We start from the raw sequence: 21,174 nt of genomic DNA, 5'->3' as shown, positions 1-21,174 counted from the left end.
AAACATAATGAGTTTACATTAAACTTCGTAAAAAGGAGGGTAAATCACATTAAAAATCACTAAAGTTTATATAAAATTTTGATTTTTATTGAAGTGTTATTATTATTATTATTATTTTTTTTTCTTCTCTCAATTAAGTCATTAAGTTATAACTTTGTTGCAAATTTAACAAATCAACTAATTTGTTTTAGGTGTTTTATGTTTAATGTGGTTTTCGTATATGATTGCTAATATTTGGGGTTAAATTGAACCTTTATATAGATTTTTACTTATATTTCTTATTTTTTTTCTTTCTTTTAAAACATTACCATTTTATGCAATGACTTTTTAAGGTTGCTCATTTGGTTTATCACCTAGAGTGGTGTAAGCATGGTAATGAAAGCTCATTTAGAAGAGGTTAGTGTGGACAACTTTCCTTGCATTGCTTACCACCCGGGAAGATGAACCACTTGAACGATCTTGGAAAGTAATCGCATAAAATTGTGATGATCTGAAAGAAGAAAAATAAAAAATAAGGGAAAGTGAGTACAAATCTAAGAAAAGATAAAGGAAAATGAGTACAAATCTACGTAAAGATTCAATTTACCCAAAATGTTTACCAACTATAATCATATGTGGAAACCATATTAGTTTTTTGCCTAGTCAGTAAATGAGAAGTATAAAACATGTGAAACAAATGAGAAGTATAAAACATGTGAAACAAACGGATTGATTGAATTTGCAACAATATTGTAAACTTAATGATTTATTTGAAAAAAAAAAACATAATATCAAAATCAAAATTTTATGTAAACTTAATGTCTTTTATGCAATTTTCCCTAAGAAGTGTGAACTTACATTAATACTTTCATAAACAAAATCATAAAATGAGTTCATCGGAATGGTACAAATGTATAAATCTTTCACTAGACACAAATTGTATAAACAATACTTTTTTTTTTGAAGAACCAACAATACATATATATTTTCTAATGTGGACGACATGGGGACAATGATACACCACATAAGTATCAAAACCGGCTAAACCTTCTATAGGTGATAACAAATATAAAATGCACAAAGAAACTGTTTGAGATTCAAACCCGGATCAACTATATTTTGGAGTATTTTTATATTAGGTGATGCACCTTTGTAGTCCTTAACTCATCCAATCCCTCAAAATCTTGCTCAAAGTATATCAAGACATGTCTTTCTAGGATAAAAACTACAATTTCTGTCTCATTGATATCAGTCTCACAGTCTAAATAAACACCAAAAGCAGTATAAGGCCATGACAGACTCTAAAGCTTTAATTTTCTTCCGTCATTACTTTATCCAAACCCACAAGTGTATCAAAAATCTCGATTCTTCTTACATGATTCTCATCTTCCGCCCCAAACGTATGAACAACACTATCCACCTTCACCGAACTATACCCAAACGGTTTCTTGATATTACTCTTCACCATCATCTTCCTCACGGCGGCAGCCTCCTTCAACCGCCCAACACCGCCATATAGCTTTGCCAGAGTCACATACCGGCCGCCACTCATTGGATCCAACAAAAACAACTTCTCCGCCACAACTTCACCAAGTTCAATATAATTATGCATCCTACAAGCACCAAGAAGGGCACCATACACACTCTTCCCGGGCCCCATTGGCATGGATTTAATCAACTCAACCGCCTCCATAACCAAGCCCGCTCTCCCAAACAAATCAACCATACACGCGTAATGTTCTTGACCTCTTTCCACATTGTAATCTTCCATTTGTTTGAAAATTTCACGCCCTTTTGCGATTAATCCCACGTGACTACATGTTGATAACAAGCAGAGAAACACAATCCCGTCGGGGGTAAAACCGTCTTTCAAGAAGTTTGAGAAAAGATTGAGTGTTTCTTCCACGTTGCCATGCATTCCGTAACCCCTCATCATGGCATTCCATACCATGATGTTTCTTTCGGGCATTTCATCAAACACTTGGCGTGCATAGTCTAAATGGCCACTGTTTGCATACATAGCGATCATACCACTTCCAACCATAGCATCTTTGTTTAAACCTGTCTTAATGGTGTAACAATGGATCCAGAACCCTAATTGGATTTCTGCTGCTTGAGCACAAGCGGGAAGGATGCTAACGAGAGTGGCATGATCTGGTAAGCTAAGAGACTGTTCATGTAGTAATGTACGAAAAAGATCAAGAGCTTTTGCAATTCGATCATTGTTAGCACAACTGGAAATGGCAGTATTCCAAGTAACGAGATCCCTTTGTGGCATTTCATCGAACACCTTCATACACGGCTCGATCATTTCACACTTCGCATAAAACGCAACCAGAGCATTCCCAACGAACAAATTAAAGTAAAATCCACATTTTATTACATGTCCATGGAGGACGCAACCTGTTTTCTCGTCTTTTGTGATGCCAGACGCCTTAAGAACGAACGTAAATGTATACTTATCAAGAAGCATATCTTGTTCACGCATCTTTTTATACACGTCTAATGCTTCCGGAGACATATCTGAATTTGCATATGTTTGAATCATCATGTTCCACAAGAAAACATCTCTTTCAGACAAACGATCGAACACTTTCCTTGCATCTTTCATGTATAATTGACCCAATCCAGAATAGATGGCAATAAGCTTAGACCCAACAAAAACATTTTGCTCATAGCCTCCAATGATGATCTTAGCATGCATTTTATTGATAGATCTAATACTACCGTCACATTGTGTTAACATTTTGTTCAGCTCGTATGAATCTTCTTTTGACGTGCATGATACGAAGTATCTGATGGCTGCAAAAGTTGATCTTGTTAAGACTCTAAGAACACCATCGCCGAACAACCCACAAGTGGAATTATTCCATAAATAAGAGTTTGGCACCTTTCTTAACTTATGTATCTTCCTCGCCATTAAATCGTGGAATTTCTTTTTAGAAACAATCAAAGTAAAAGACGATTTCTAATTGCTTTGTAAATTATCCGAAGTTTTGGGCTGCAAAACTAAAAACCCAAATTTGATCGAGCCTGCTGTGCAACAAATGGATGCGAACCGTAGAAATTGAAAATAGCCTAGCATTCATGTGCTGTTTGGTTGCAGGTTGCAAGTTTGCTTGTCAAAATATACCAACACAAACACAACCCATTTAATTATGCAGGTTACGGGATTGAAACATAAACCCATATGCGAACCATCTACCCATTTATTTATACAGGTTCACAGGTTGGCGAGTTTGTAGGTCAGATTTGGGTTCGTATGTTCGTGAGTCAGATTTCATATATAAAATTGATAATTAAACATGAATAAATTTTTGATGCAAACATATCTGAATTTTAGAAACTTAAGTGTTAAACATCCCATTGAAAATTATAAACATTCATTGAAACATGTTCAAACTAAAACATTAATACAAACATAAATAAATTCAATCGAATGCATCGATGTCGTTCGATAATGGTTCAATCATTCATGTCGTCATTTTTGTGGGATATTTAGATTATTTAGGGAAAACACCAAATATGTTGCAATACAAATCAACAGATGATTACCCACGGGTCAAATGGTTAATGATATTGGGCATCTTATCCTAGTATAAAGTATAAAATGTATAATGTATAATACTTGACACATTTAAAAAATATATAATTTTTTTTATTAAAATTCTAAACGGGTTGGCGGGTCAACCCGTATATTTTTTGAGAAGCTCATATATGACATGTTTAATAAACAGGTTAACGAGTTGGCGGTGTAACGCCCCGATTTTCAGGTATTGGTTTATGTGAGAATTTTATTGATTTCAGGGTCTACTCGACGAGTTGGCTGCCCTACTCGTCGAGTAGCAGCGGGTTGGTCCGCGTGTTTTAGTGATATACTCGCCGAGTCCAAGAAGAGACTCGCCGAGTAGGAACTAAAGGATGAAACCCTAATTTCCAGGGTTTTGCACCCTATTTAAGGACCACTTATCCCCCATTAGCCTCTCTTACTGCCTCCCTTGGGTTCCGAAACCCTAATTCGTGTTGGCTTCCTATATTTGTGTGCTTCTTAGCTTGGAAAAAAGGGACTCTTGGAGTGAAAGCTTGGAGTTCAAGAAGTTTGGGGCAAAGAGCTGTTGTAGATCCGAATTTTCTTTGTCTTAGCATCATTTTGGAGGTAACAAGTTGTTACCTTGGCTCTCTTTTAGTTAGATCTCTTCATTTATGGGTTTGGGGCCCTTTTTAGGGTTTTGTGTGGTGATTCTTCGATTTAGGTCAAGATCTGAGGTTGCAACCTTAGATCTGGACTCCTTTAGCCCCTCTTTGTCATAAAGTTTCAGTCTCTATCAAGCTATGACCTTTCCCTTACCTTGAGCCACTCCTTTAGCTTGTTTTGGGCCATTATCATCTTGCATGCACGTAAAGTTTGCAACTTTACGCGATAAACATGCCCTAAGAGCTTAGATCTGCAATATGGAGGCCTTGCATGGCTTAAAGTGTATCTGTATGGATGAAGGATTGTAGGGACTCGGTGAGTCGCATAGTCGAGTCGGCGAGTCATATGAAGATGGTCCTGAACTCGACAAGTAGGATGAACAACTCGGCGAGTCCGAGGAAGATTGTCGAAGACTCGACGAGTCAGTAGAGTGACTCGGCGAGTCGGTTAGGGTTTTTCCCAATCGTTGGATACGTATGAACTTGTCGAGTTGTAAGGGGGAAAACTCGACGAGTGGCCATAAAAGCTTCGACCACGAACCTTAGGTACTCGACGAGTCACTCTCATGACTCTGCGAGCGGACAAGTATTACAAGGAACACAGCAAGTAGATGAGGGTGCTCGACGAGTTGAGGTCAACATGGACTGTTGAACTTTGCTGTTGACCTTGACTTTGACCATGGGTTAACCAGTTGACTTCTGGAGGACATTTTGAAAAGACTGGAAATTTACAAGTATGGTTTACAATGAATATAGGTGGTGGAGTTAGTGGCAGTGGTCCGAGGATTTGAGCTTATTTTACGAGTCGATGGTTGCGAGGTGAGTTACCTCACTATACTAAGGGGTCTAAGGCACCAAGACTGGCCCATTGGATATATTATTCTAGTAGTGTTAGTATATTGAGTATAAAGTTAGCTTTGCATGCTAGTGGTTATGCCAGTTAGGTAGATCTGTAGGACTACCTTTGTTGTTATATGATTATTTGCATATTCAGTGGTTATGCTATATGTTGATATGTTATGTGGGATGGGTTGAGGTGAGACTGCTTCGTGCGGTAACCAACAAACCCAGGAGCATTCCTATTACGGGCTAAGGGAGACTCGTACTGTGGGCTCGATGGCAAGCCAGATGTGAGCTGTGGGCCCGTAAGACAATCCAGACTTACACTGTGGGCCCAGAGGTAATCCAGTCTGTAAGTTGTGGACCCATTGCATGTTGTTCTGTTTAGTTTGCTATGTTATGATATTGCTGACATGTTATGTGGATTGTATGTGTATCGATATTTTGAGGGAAACTCACTAAATTTTTGGGCTTACAGTTTCAGTTTATTGTTTCAGGTACATTAGGGGATCGCGGCAAGGCGAAGGCATGATCATACAACTCCTCCTGTTTTGTTTATGGTTCTGGGAAAACTCTGATAGTGCACTATTTTGAAAACAAGAATGTAATAACTGTTGCTTTTGAATGTTTTGAAAAGTTTTTAATTGGCTTGAATTTTTGGGATGTTACAGGCGGGTTAAAAAACTGAACTCAAACCCATTTATTTCGTGTCTTGTCGCGGAAAGTTACTTCATAAAATCCCATAAAAAGTTTAGAGCATGTTTGAGATTGCTTTTAAAACAACTTTCGCCTTTTAATTTTTCCAAAAAAGTTAAAAAAAGGCCAAAAGATGTTTGGGTAATTAAAAAGATCTTTTAAAATAACATTTTGTGGAGAAGGAAATAACTTTTTGTGTAGAAGGAAAAGTTAGTGTTTCAAAAGTCACAAAATCTTATCTTTTCGTGACTTTTGGGACTCTTTAACATGAAAAGATGACTTTTACCCTAAAAGCAAATACAAGTATATTTTAAAGACTTTTTTTTGGAAAAAGTCACTAGCCAAAAGTCATTTTACAAAAAGGACTTTTAACATTCAAAAGTAATTCCAAACACCTCCTTTGTAGAGAATATTATATTGTTTATATTAGAAGGTATCTAATTGTATTTATCTAATATTATACATCTAGGATCTTATGTAATCTTTGATTTATTATTGAAATTATTGAAACACGGTTTCACTTGGTATCAGAACCAAGTAAACTCTAACCCTACGACTCAATAAAATTTCTATCGCCGATCTTAACAACCCCCACGACCTAAACCTTAATCTTCATTCAAATTAGAAGACTTCAGAGCTACAATAGCCACCTTCACCACTCAACAAACAACAATTAATAACTCTCACAAGTTTGCTTTTACTTTCCCATCCACAAACAAAGGGTATTGGAAGACTATGATTGAACCCTTTCTTGTTTCTAATAACTTGTTCGGATATACAGATGGTTCCATACAGTGTCCAGAGAGAAAGGTTGGAACTTGATAAACAATCGTGGATAGCACTAGTTATCCATGTTGGATAGCTAATGATGCCCACATCCACACGATCATGGGTTGATATAGTATACATGCCGGGCTAGCCCGGGATGCCCCTCAAAAAATTCCAGTAGTGTAATTTTTTTCGGAATTTTTTTTAGTATTGTATATTATGCGATTTTTTTTTGTTGGGGATACCCCTTCACTTTGATCCTGGCTCCACCACTGCACATGATTATTATATCTACCATATCAGAGGCTTCGTTTCAACATGTACAAGGTACTACCTCTCGAGATTTGTGGCTTGCATTAGAACGAGCTCACTACAAGAAAAAACAGATATTTTTAGGGAATGTTGCTATGGAACGTATTTATGTTGTTATTCTGCAACAGATGATGCTATGGAATGACGTTCCATAGCTAATTTGCTACCATATTTTCTACAAAGTTAATTTTGGTAGCGAACACGGGAATTGCTATGGAAACTATTACCAACTTGAAATTCGTTAGTATATTGTTACTAATATTTTTATGAAAAAAACCATTCGTTGCAAAGTTGCAACGAACTTTTTTACAAAAATACTTTCTGTTGTAATTTTGCTACGAAATTAAATACCGTGGTTATTTTGTTATGGAAGTAGCATTCATAACTATTTACCTATGAAATTGTGGTATTGAATATTATTTTCGTTGCTTGTTTTTTTATGGAAAAAACTCTAGCTATGTTGTTAGAATTTTGTTGCGAAATTAGACTCCATCAATTTTGACCTACAACCACATTTTTCTCAAAATAGTTTTGCCATATTTTTGAAAAAAATGTGACGATTTCGTTATATATATATATATATATATATATATATATATATATATATATATATATATAGTACGATGGGTGGGTCTTTTTTTGTTTTTGTTTTATTTTTATTTTATTTTTATATTAATAAAATAGTAATAGAAAAACAAAAATATAGAAAAAAAATTAAAAGGGCAAAATTGTCATTTTAAGTTTATCAATGACCAAAACCACGAAAAATTACAGATTTTGGACCTTTCATGCAAGTCAAAAACTTTTTGAACTCTATTTATAATTTTTAGCAAACCATAAGAACCAATTATTCAGTTTGCTCAACTTTTTAATAGAAATCCATTACATTATCAATTGTAATAAACTTATTGGAAGTGCAAACATACGAATGATATATTCAACATAAGAAACAGACATCAAACTTTGCGATTGTTACTTAGAGAACCTCATTAGAAAGCCACTTTGTAAACATGTTTAAACTTTCTTTAGGTTTGTAATTGTAATAAACTTATTGGAAGTACAAGCATACGAATGATATATGCAACATAAGAAACAAACATCAAACTTTGCGATTGTTACTTAGAGAACCTCATTAGAAAGCCACTTCGTAAACATGTTTAAACTTTCTTTAGGTTTGTACTCCGGAGCTGTATGACCTGCTCCCTTTAACAACATAAAAATGTGACCTAAAATGTCAATATCATCACTAAAACAATAAAATGCTTATTTTTCTAATGAATATTGAAAACTTTATTGTTTAAAACATTTAAAGGTTTATCAACAAAATTATGATGAAATTAATATATAAATTTTGTTACATGTAGAAAATTCTTAGTCTTTTTACAATGTTAAGCATTACAATTATGATAATGACAACATAGTGAAATGAAAGATTTCAAGAAAGATTTCTGACCTTTATAGTGGAAAATACTAAGTTGTATCGGTGGTTTGAATATTTCACGGTGTATCTATATGAAAAAAAAAAACAAAAAACAAAAAACAATAAAACCATAGTGTTCACATGTTACACATTTTAGGATTAATTTTAATCATAGCAAATCATGTTTCTACTAATGAAAATTTAACTAACCCGACTATTTGTTCTTCCACAAACCAAGGTCGCCATCCGTCTATGATTGATAAATTTAGTGATTTAATCCAATTCAATGTACTCAAATATGGAACAGTTGTGTCGTGGTCTCCACTGCTCAAACATAAACATAAGTTTTTTAATTGTAAAATAGGATGACTTAGACAAACCTTCGCAAAGATAGGATAGTTTGATATCGATTTGTAAAAATAGGATATATTGAGAAATTGTCCCACAATGTCGTGTAAATATTAAAGTGCAACCCTTCTCATTTTTATTTTTTAAACTTAAATTTACATTATATATATATATATATATATATATATATATATATATATATATATATATATATATATGTATATACCTCTTCTAATAAACAAAACCTAAATATGACACATGTCATCTTCTACACCTCTCCTAGCCACTTGTCATCCTCTCTACACTCTCTTTTCTTATTCTCCCGTATTGCTTACCCATGAATTGTTCCTAGAAATCAGCCCTTGAAATTAACAACTATTAACTAATTCCAATCAATCAGACATTAAATCAGCAAAATTATGTTATTTCAAAAAATTTAAACTGATTCCCTAATCACTTCCCATCTTATATACCTCAGTAATTATGGATGTTACAACTCTTCTTCGTCAGAACAACAGAATACTCCATGACTCTACTTCACTTGTTATAGATTGTTATAGATCTATGATCTCCTTTGATAAACTTCACTGTTCTCTCTAGATCTAAGATTTACGCTTCCAAATCTAGTGTCCCGTTACTCTCTGCCGCCAGATTTGAAGCCTAAACGATCATCATTGCTCATCTACTCCAGATTCGCCTTGAACCAACACACGACCACCACAGAAGGCCGTCACTGCCATCTTTAATACCGAATATGTTTAGATCTAATCAGATCTAAGAATTTGGTTATATTTCATAAAGGATTTTGTTACATTCTAGCAAAAACATCACATCTCCACCATTGCTGACGTCTCCCGGCATCGTTGATCTTTTCTCAAGTTGTTTGATGTTCAAATCATGTTAGATTTTATGTGTATGGTGATTAGAGATCTGATGTGTGTTATGCACATAATGTGTTTGATAAAATGTTTCATCTTGTGTTTTCTTCTTTGATTTGTTATCTGGTAAAAAAAATTTATAGATAAAAGTTCTAAAACAATGTGCACACAAGGTACTTGAAGAAATATCTTAATGAAAAGATTATATATTTTCACTTGTGAATGATTATCTGAAGTAGTTTGTTAAGTTGTGAATTAGTGTCTGAACTAGTCTTTTAAGCTATGAATATTGTTTTAATTTCTCATTAATTTGTTGTTTACTTTTGTTAATCTCATCTTTAACTCATATTAAGTTGTGAATCCAAGTTTGTTTTCTTAGTTGCTATAATATTTGCATAAAATTGTTATTTACAATTTATGTTTTATAATTGTTAGAATTTTGAATGTGTTATTCTACCAGTGTTTCTCAAATAATACAAATTTAGAATTTTTTAAGTTGTGAATTGTGATATTATAATGTTTCAACAATTGTTAGTTATGGTAAAGTAAGTTTTAACTATGAATGAATTAATATGTTTTTAAGTTGTAACTACTATGAATAAGAGTCCTGAACTGTTTTAATAAACTGTGAATGAGAGTCCTAAAATGCTCTATTAAATTGTGAATTTATGTAGTGTACACAAGGTGCTTGATGAAATGATTCGAAAAAATCAAGTATGTTTTTAAGCTCTAAATATTGTGAATGAGAGTCCTAAACAACTTTATTAAATCGTGAATTAATGTCTTGAAATGTAAGTTTTAAGTTAAGAATATGACTGTGAATGTATAATGTTTGTGTATTAATATTTGAATTTATTATATTAAGCTGTGAATTTTGTGTATTATGCTTCGAATTGACTGTATTGAATTGTTGTAAATTAAATGTATTAAATTGTGAATTGTTTGTATTAAGCTATGAAATGATTGTATTAAGTTGTGATTTTTTTATCCATTCTTTATTTTCTTTTGAAATATGAGACGAGAAAAACATTATACACATATATGAATTAATCTAATTTTGAAGGAAGTATGTAAAATTCAAATTATGAATATTTATGTAAATAGACTTTGAAAGGAACACTAGTCTATCTAAATGTATATATGTAAGTTTTAATTTGAGAATATAAATGTGAATGTATAATTTTTTTGCATGAAACTGTGAATTTATTATATTAAGATGTAAATTTTGTATACTAAACTGTGAATTGGCTGTACTAAACTTTGACTTTTTAATGAATATTTGTTAAAATATGAATGATTTATGTATAAATGTTTATATTCGTTTTCTTGTGAATATATTTATTTTTTGTATATTATAAATATGTAAGAATGTATTAATTTTTATAATTATTTTGCATTAAACTCTGAATAAGTGAAATAACTGTTTTGGTAAGCTGTTAATATAGTATTTTAGTTGTTAATTTATGATTTTATATATAGATCTGATTTGGAAGGAATGATAATTGCTATGGTGACACAGGTTGTTGGTGGTAGCATGTGGTAGTTAGTGGTGATAGAGTTTGAGTTTGACTTCATTAAATTTGTAAACTAGTGTATAAATAAATATATTATGTTGTAAAATTATTGTATTAAACTAAAAATAGATTGTATTAAGTTGTATGTTATATATATATATATATATATATATATATATATATATATATATATATATATATAGTTAAAATATGACTGTATGTACACATTAACATATTAAGTGTATTAATAAATTAATATGTTTATTAAACTATGAATATGATATTTTAAATTGTAAATATGTCTTATAAACGATATATATATATATATATATATATATATATATATATATATATATATATATATATATATATATATATAATTTAGAAAAGAGAAAATTGAATTTGTAAAGGCATAATGCTAATTTTTTTTCTTAAATTACATATATTCGGCTGGAAAAATAAAATGATTTATGTTAAAAAGTATTACCAAACAAGTGATGAATACGTTATTTGTTCTATTAAGCTGTAAATACGATTAGAAAATGCTATTGAAATTGATGTTAGTCCGGCGGTGGTTCAGCGACAGTCCGATAACGATCCAACGACGGTCCAATAACAAGTGACAACTAGTGAATGAATATCAAATTTTCTATCTTTGATCATGTGTTAGTATTTCAATCACCTTAGCAGTCGTTCTTTCTCACTTCTCATGAGACCTTACCAAAGTATGAAACCACACTTGGATTTTAGAAATCATACTATATATGTGTATCTTAAAAAAACTTGTGGCTACCATTATTAGAGAACAAGGGAAGTTGTCGGAGTTGATGGGAAGAAGGTGGTGATGGCAATGCACATGATGCACCCATAGGAGGGGGTGATGGTATGTGGGTTGGCCCACTCTAAATCTTTCTTATCGAAAGATATCAATATATAACATATATTTTATTTTATGTTGATTTCTTTAAACACCATATGCATACATAAGTGACTAAGATAGAAAAAAAAAGTTGTAATACCTATATACAAGAGCTCGACATTTTTTATGGACAAGGCGCTGATGATAGGCTATGTTATTCATCACATTGTGTGTGTACGATATAGGTTTTTGGTCTATAAAAAAGATCAAGCTTACATTCCATAAAACCCACTCGATATCGTCAAATTCCTGTGGCCACGAGATTAAAATCATTCTTCATAATTAAGATAAAACATAAATATAATTACTGACTATATAAACTACGGACCTTACGAATGTGAAGAGCCTCTCGCACCTCTTTGCTATTAGCCCATGGTTCGATAAGTAAATAGTTGCAGTCCTGTCAACATGTACATATACAATTCAAAATTTAATGTTTTAAAATGATCATAACCATTATACTTCTAGTGATGAAAATACATAACTTATGCGGTAAATTACACGGATGGCCCCTGTGGTTTCGCACAATCTACGTGTTTTGTTTCTAACAATTTTTTTTTTTTTTTTTTTAACTTTGATCGTCCCTAATATACAATTTTCAACATACCACATAGACTATTTGTGCAGTTTAATCTAATATATATATATATAGGTTGCAAAAATCGTTTGGCGTTAGTTCGATGGTCGACTGACGATAAACGATTAATCGCACTAGGCGAGAATTAATCGGGGACTCTAAATTATTAATAAAAGTATTTAAAATAAAAATATTCCCTAAAAAACTAAATATTTGAAAATTTAAAATTTTAAAAATTTGAAATTTTGAAAATTTTAGTATAATATTTTAGAAGTTGTAAACATAAAAATTTGAAAATTTAAAATTTTGGAGTAGTATTTGAAAATAAAAATTTTTGAATTTTTTTAAAATTTCTCGCCTATGACCACCGACGACCGCCAATGACTGCCAAGGACAATCAAGCCTGATTTTGACCAATTTCCGTCAAGCATCCTAATCGTAATCGGTTCAAGGCCGCTAAACGATTAATCGGTCGTCAATGTTGATTTTTGCAACACCAATATATATATATATATATATATATATATATATATATATATATATATATATATATATATATATATATATATATATATATATATATATATATATATATATATATATATATATATATATATATAGAGAGAGAGAGAGAGAGAGAGAGAGAGAGAGAGAGAGAGAGAGAGAGAGAGAGAGAGAGAGAGAGAGAGGTAAAATACACGACACCATGATTTCTGAACTTGATGTAATGACCAAAAATTCAGAGAGGCTTTCTCTATAGATTTAAAGCTCCTGAAGAGATCATAAATCGAAGGGTCACATATAGGCTCCAAAATATGGGCGGTTGATATATTGTCAATACACTGCACGTTGGAATTAAAATAGCATTAGACTGAATAAATATTGGAAGATCTCACTATTAGCTAATAGCTAATTATACAAGTTCGAAGTCTAGTTCATGTACCTTATGGAAATCTTGAAGATCATTTATGCAGGGAGTGTTGTTGGGATCTATATTTAGGTACTCTCCATGGCAATCTTTTTTAGTTCTCTATGAAAATATGAAACTTTTTAATTCCCAATCGTATTGCAATTTTATTTGGTTTAAGAATAAAAAGCTAGTAAAGGTGTTGGAAAACGTTATTCACATCCTTATTGTGTATACGGAAAATTTAATTTTTTTTTATTTACCTTGTAGAGTGCATCTGATAAGAGTGCCATATGATGGGCATATTGGACTCTTGAATTGATTTCACCAAGTGTATCTGTTCCAGGATTACCAAGCACATACCCCTAATATGGAAAAACATACATTTAATTTTATACATATGAATTCATTACCAATATCTTTTCAAATTCAGTATAATCAAGCTAATGCACGCATAGTTTTTCATTTCAGTAAGAAAGATTTAAACAAGCTAGTCACTAGCTAATAAATAAGAGATTCAATTGATCAGAGTGTTTTATGGGTTTGTACTTTGATGTTGATATGTGGCATTTCTCCAACTTCATTAGCTACAAAAAAGCGAATAAAAAGTAAAAATCATAGTATCTTGGCATAATCTATCTAAAGAAATATTTTGTTGAGGTGATAATAGCATCTGAGTAAACTATGATGTGTTTTGAAACCAAGCATATACGGGTACCAACTTAAATTAGATGGAACTGAATTTGTAGTTCCGGAAATGTTGGAACTGTCGTGGAACCAGTTACAACGGTTCTTAAGATTTTAGAATCACTTCTTGAATGGCCGGTTCTAGATATTGTATCTGTTTTCTTTTAGTTAATTTATATAATATATATAAAATTAAACAAAAAAATAAATCATTTTCTAGTATAATAAATTTTAGTCAATTTTGAGGCAACAAGATCGTATGAGAAGGCACATGTTACCATTGCATCACATTGTTGTAGTTTTCTTTCGATTAATATGTAACTTAATCAAAACATAATACATTTAGATTGTATATTAAACATTAAAGCGTTTTCAACCTAGCGGTATCAGGAGTTAGACAAATAATATCACTCGTCAAAGATAGATGTTTCAAGTTGTGCTTGGGACAAAACGTGTATATTTAAAGTAGAATAGTGAGTTCATATACAAGTCATTCTAAAAAATATGTGATTTAAATGTAGTAAAGTTATATCATATAGCCACCATGATCATTAAACATGGTTCCTATTGTTTAAAAATTATGACAAATAAAAATTTAATTTAAATGGAGTAGATTTATATGGTATAATTGCCATCATCACCAACCTTGGTAGATAATGTTTCCTATTATTCAAAATTTTTTAACAAAATGAAAACGTCCATGTTATTTTATTATAAAATAGTTTAATTTTAAGTTGTTATATTAACATTAAAAACATATAATAGTTTTATTAAGAGAAAACAGTACCTAGAGGATAGCCGTACCAAAAATATATGAACTCAAATCGGAATTGGTTCCATTCGTTTCCAAACTTTAGGAACCGAAACAAAAACCACTCACATCGGTTTCGATTTCAGTTTTGAAATTGGCACTTATTATTTCGAATGAGAGTACCCGGATTAGATGCTCATCTCCATTTAAAACTATGGAAACAAGATGATTTTTACATTTTAAATAGTAAAACTTGTGTTTTTCAAAGAAAACTATATAGCTAATACTTCAAGTATGAATGATACCGTTATATATTTCATGTACAATCATTGGCGCAATTATGCCTGCGTAAGAATCAGCACCAACATAGAATTGATTGTTCTGAAATGTAGGATGATCCACAAACCACTGTTGCGATTGGCATACAAAATGAACATTGATCAAAGTGAGTAATTGAGTTATTAAGCAATTGTTTTCAAAGATATTAATTGATGACACATGTATGCATGCCTTCAAAAAATGCATATGGTTTTGCTTATTGATGATATGTTAACCGAAAAACCTCATAATTTAAAAAAAAATATTTTCATCCAAATCTTATTTTTGTTACCTTCCTTATAAACTGGTAAGCATGCATTGTTGCAAACGTATCATTCGTTATGTAAGCGTCGGGAGTTTTTGCATAGGAAAATCCAGCACCGGCAGGTTGATCAAGAAATATTATGTTGGCCGCCTAAAATGTAATGGTAATTTCATAATCCCATAAAACTTGTACTTATAATTATCTTTTAATTTTGTAATATAACATTTAAAACCCTTAATTACCAAAAACCAAGTCAACTCTAATTCCTATAATTGTGTATATCAACTCAAATTCTATTAATAAATTCAAGTAAATCACCATCACATATTCACATTGGCAAAAACCATTTATATCCAAAATTAAATAATTTTCCAAATATACTTAGGAAAATGAATGTTTCTTTTACGGTGAAGTAGTGGTCTCTTTTAACTTTTGACGTAACAAAAGACAAAACACAGGGTAAAAATGAGACACCTTTGTCCAACTATAAGGGTTTATCTCGAGTGTCTGCTTCTCCATTGTGGAATTTTTATAGTTGAAAGTGAATGGGCCTGTAAGCAAAACCTCCAATCTGTTAAATAAAAGTACATTTTTTTAAAAATATATATACATTGTTGATGTATATAACAATTACATCCAAATAGAAATAGCTTTGCTTTAAACCACGTTTGTTTGCAAATACTTCCACAATCAAGTGTTATATATATATATATATATATATATATATATATATATATATATATATATATATATATATATATATATATATATATATATATATATATATACACTTAGATTCATTTGAGACCATAAATATTTGGTGAGACATGTGAAGCAATCCTCACTACTCATTTTGAAATGAAAAAGAGTATTTTTAAAATGCAAAATAAATAAAAATATTCAATTTTTTTTAAATATTATTTTAATTATTTAGATTATACAAAAAAAATTTAAAAATAATAAAATTATTGTTATTTTTTAATATAGATGAAATATTCTTATAAAATATTACAATAAAAATATAAAAACAAATTTATTAGAATATTCAAATATTCTACTAGAAAGAATATTGGACTATATTCAAACAATTCTAATATAATATTAGAATATTTTAATAGTTCTAACAATTCTATTAAAATATTAGAATATTTTAACATATTTAACAATTATAGTAGAATACTAAAATAAATAATCGTTTTAAGAATTCTATTTGAATATTTAAAGCGTAATATTTTAATAGAATATTTCACGTTTATTTAAAAAAAATCCGTAATATGTTTTATTCATTATTTATTATTTATTTTTTGGAGTAAATTAAATAACTAAAATACTAACTAAGAAATTAATTTTTGCATATTTCCTTTTATTTTACATTTCGGATTTTTTTATTGATCTCCAAAATTAGTGCCTAGGATCACGTCTATGCCTTACAAAATTAACATGGTCTCAAATATATATTTTTCTCTCTCTTTTTCTCTCTCTCTCTCTCTCTCTATATATATATATATATATATATATATATATATATATATATATATATATATATATATATATATATATATATATATATATATATATATATATATAGCAGGGTTCATTAAGAGACATATTTGAGTAATAATATATGATTTTTCCAAAACAGAATGTATAAATTATAAATTCTAATTATTTCTACTTTAACTAATGATATACGATTATCATAGAACAATAAGAAAAAGCTCAACATCTTTAGTTTTTATTTTAGTTTATATAAACATTAAAGGAATATATATATATATATATATATATATATATATATATATATATATATATATATATATATATATATATATATATAAAGATTTTAACAGTAAAGTGACACTTTTTTTTTTGTCAATTTTGGTCCTCCAAGTTATAATATTAACCCTTCACTTTAATGTTTTTATTCACAAACAACCCTTTTATTTTGGTTTGAATTTTTCATAACACTCACCTTTTAATATTTAGTCTTTTGGTAGAATTGGTCCTTCATCATTATTATTATTATTGTTAGACAAAATTACACGATTGGTCCTTGTGGTTTACCATATTTAACATTTTCTTTTTGATTTTAAATTAATGTTTTATTTATTAGAAAATACCCACCCAATACCATAAACCCACTCACCATCTGCCATCATCACCACCACCACCACCGCCATAATTACATAAATGGTCCATATGGTTTACCCATGGTGACAAATTCAGTCCCTACTACCTGAAAAGACCAAATTACCCTCACATTAACGGACAAAAATCAACCGTCTATATTTTCCGGGATGACATTGTTTATCTTCCTTTACTAGCTTATCTCAATGCAATTCAACATGCTATTTTACTTTACAAAGCAATACCTTCCGACCCCGGCAATGCCGGTGAATCTTTTCTAGTTATACATTAATAACAAAAAAATAGAAGAAACATATTAGAATACTCATATGTGATTTATTAAAAACGCAAAACATATTTATTAGGTATAAATTATATATGTTTCTTTTTTTCATTTTAATTATTGATTTATGAATATCGACTAATCATATATTAATAATAAGGCTTCAATATATTTAGTTTATTTAAATCGTAGAATATATATATATATATATATATATATATATATATATATATATATATGTGTGTGTGTGTTCACTTGATATTTTAATAAAAATGGAGATGTTTATATTTTTTCACATATAATTACTTTATAATTATATAAGAATAACCAAAAGATAATAGAGATATTTAAATATTCATATACGATTTATACAAAACATAATATATTTATTCATATACAAATCACATATGCTTATTTTTTCCATTTTGATGAGTGATATATGATTATCGAAATGTGAATATACCCTTAAGGGTATATAAGGTTCGGTACTCAAACTCACCATAGTACGTCGTTTTGTATCATATATACATTATAATTGTCCAATGTTCTTATAATTAAACTTCTAACTTGATTTACTTCAAAGATTTTTATTAGTTTTATATTTATCTTCCTCTTACATAATATTTATTTTCAACTATAATATATATAGCCTAGTAGGTGTTTTGCACAAGGATGTGATGTAAGAGGAAGATAATACTAAACTTTTGAAAATCTTAGAAGTAATCAAGTTAAGTGTTAAAGTTTAAGAAAATTATAAATTTATAATGAATATATCAAACAAAACGATATATTATGGGGGTTTGGATACATAAACTTATATATCCTTAAGGGGTTATATTTACATTTCTTATATATATATATATATATATATATATATATATATATATATATATATATATATATATATATATATATATATATATATATATATATATATATATATATATATGGGAGAGTTCATGCGAAAATGCAAATAATTTGCGAAAACGCGAAAACAAGAGAAACCTATGAGATTGTGTCACCTCAACATTATCTTTTTGGACAATAATTTATCAAAACTTTGAAATACATGATTATAATCGATAATAAATGAGAATTTGTGTCATATTAACAAAGTATGATTTTTAACATTTTTATTATGAAAAACGTGAATTTAAAAATGGTTAAGGACGTGAAAAAAAAGTAATTATTAAAAACGTTTATAAATCTATACTATTATAACACAATCCAATGTAAACTTATTATCTTTAATTTATTGTTAATAATTTTTTTTATAGTATATGTGTTTAATTTTTATAAGATAAAATCTATTTTCGCGTTTTCGTAAGATATTTATATTTTCGCATGAGCCTATATATATATATATATATATATATATATATATATATATATATATATATATATATATATATATATATATATATATATATATATATGGTGAGGTTCAATAGAGAACCAAAATTAACCAAGGAACCAATCTTTTTTTCAACTTTTAGAACTTATTTTTCATAAAAAAAAACTAAAAATATAGAAATTCATAACTTTTTATCATTTTTCCAATGATATCAAATTCGATTTTTTTTTACGTCAAATTCACAATGTGAATTTTTGAAAATTCACAATGTGAATCTGGATTCACACGGTGAATCCGAAAAATATTTTTCACATTCACAATGTTAATATATGAATTTAGATATTTTTAGATTTTTTTTCGATAGAGAATAAGCTTTAGAAATTGAAAAAAAGATTTGGTTCTTTGAAGAACTAATAATTATGGTTTTCTATTGAACTTTTCCTATATATATATATATATATATATATATATATATATATATATATATATATATATATATATACACACGTGTGTATGTTTGTGTTTCTTACTCATGAGATGAATGCTCCATAAATATTACAAGTTGGAGCTAGCCCACTTGGCTAACAAGGTGTCTAATAAGTAGTTACTAACAAGGAGGTCCTGTATTGTATCCCAGACATATACTAACCTATCGTTCTAAAAAAAAATGCTCCATAAATATTTAAAATTCTATTTTGAGATTCAATAAATACCTATTTCGTATATAATGGCGGATAGAACAGAGGAACCGGGCCCTCCTGTGAGCCATATCATGAGCGGGTCGCTTTTTGGATTAGCTTCAGACTCAACAAAGTAGTAAAATAGTTGCACTGCATTGTACTCTCCTACCCCAATGTAGCTTAGGCAAATTGTTTATTTCATATGTTAGTATATTCAAATAAATAATAATAATAATAATAATAAAAGAAAAAAATAAATCATCAGAATTCTATCATAAGTTGCACATCCTTACCCAGTCTCAAGTGTGAAAGGAAGATCACCATTAAACCCGGGTAGCGATTTAACAAGGGCACGTGACTTAGTAAAGTCTAAGGAAACTACAATAATAATCAAAACTAACAATATTCTGCAACCAACATTCTGACATAGGTTTGAGGATTGAAGTTGAGATCGTGTTAGAGGTTTCATATCTAAGAAAATCAAATTGGTTCGAAATTTATTAATTTATCACTTATGCAGTCGTAATATATATATATATATATATATATATATATATATATATATATATATATATATATATATATATATATATAAAATGAAGTAGGGAATAAGTTGCTTTAATTGGTTATATGAGCTAAAACTTTGTTATCGAGAAAAACATTTTTTGTAAAGCAGACATGTTGAACATTTATTATTATGGAAAATATTTTTTTTTATAAGGGTAATTGAAACCATGTTTCTTTTCTTTTGTTAAAGACAATAAAGTCTAATGAATGGACAATGAGAGTTGAGTAGATAAAATTTTGTTTTATAAGAATACCGTTTATTTTTTTTTTCATTGTATGTATTTAGTATGGTTTGTTGTTGTCTTTTCTTTTTGAAATCGAGGTTAAAGTCTTACTATGGACATATGTGATATATTTTAGGAGTACTTTAGGATGTGATATAATGTGGACATATGTGATATACTTTAGGAGTAGTTTAGTATATATTTGTATTTGTCATTCCAAAAAAGATCTCGTAATTATAAAAAAAATAATAAATTAGCTATTTATTTAATAAATATTATAAATTAAAGTTAACATTAAAATTAATAAAATAAATTAAATTGTTAGTATCAACAAATAAAATCTTATTGTAATTCATAACTATACACCTGCTAGTAAATTGCAAACATGAAATAATATTCACAATACAAAATAATGGGCTTTATAGGTTATAAGTACATTTATAATGTAGAAAAACACTTAACAATTAAAATGACACATGCAGTCTGTAAGGATCTATGTCATAACACTTTGAAAACACATACAATGAACAACAAAATAAATGAACCATAATATAATTGAAATCATG

At 29.5% G+C, this 21,174-nt stretch overlaps 2 protein-coding genes across 3 annotated transcripts; both read right to left on the bottom strand.

The window, feature by feature from the left end:
* Positions 1-845: 845 nt before the first annotated feature.
* LOC145097198 (pentatricopeptide repeat-containing protein At1g08070, chloroplastic-like) lies at positions 846-3,087 on the bottom strand. The gene has a single exon (XM_079034720.1). It carries the CDS (start codon positions 2,897-2,899, stop codon positions 1,289-1,291), a length of 1,611 nt encoding a protein of 536 aa, XP_078890846.1. The 5' UTR covers positions 2,900-3,087; the 3' UTR covers positions 846-1,288.
* A 4,654-nt stretch (positions 3,088-7,741) lies between these two features.
* LOC145097197 (serine carboxypeptidase-like 13) lies at positions 7,742-20,311 on the bottom strand. Of its 2 annotated transcripts, XM_079034718.1 has the most exons (14): positions 20,111-20,311; positions 19,851-19,996; positions 15,848-15,924; positions 15,401-15,523; positions 15,096-15,198; positions 13,902-13,939; positions 13,616-13,717; positions 13,389-13,475; positions 13,144-13,287; positions 12,197-12,268; positions 11,969-12,117; positions 8,420-8,533; positions 8,243-8,297; positions 7,742-7,992 (listed from the first exon to the last, which is right to left on the bottom strand). In XM_079034718.1, exons 1-14 carry the CDS (start codon positions 20,284-20,286, stop codon positions 7,909-7,911), a joined length of 1,470 nt encoding a protein of 489 aa, XP_078890844.1. In that variant the 5' UTR covers positions 20,287-20,311; the 3' UTR covers positions 7,742-7,908. The 2 variants fall into 2 exon arrangements, with proteins under 2 accessions (XP_078890844.1, XP_078890845.1); XM_079034719.1 differs by lacking the exon at positions 15,401-15,523.
* Positions 20,312-21,174: the final 863 nt, after the last annotated feature.

Source organism: Lactuca serriola, chromosome 4 (genome assembly GCF_051521515.1).
Source record: "Lactuca serriola cultivar US96UC23 chromosome 4, Lser_US96UC23_V15, whole genome shotgun sequence".
In the NCBI taxonomy this organism is placed as follows: domain Eukaryota; kingdom Viridiplantae; phylum Streptophyta; class Magnoliopsida; order Asterales; family Asteraceae; genus Lactuca; species Lactuca serriola.
Note: the sequence above shows the minus strand (reverse complement) of the source record. Positions and strands in the feature narration are given on the sequence as shown.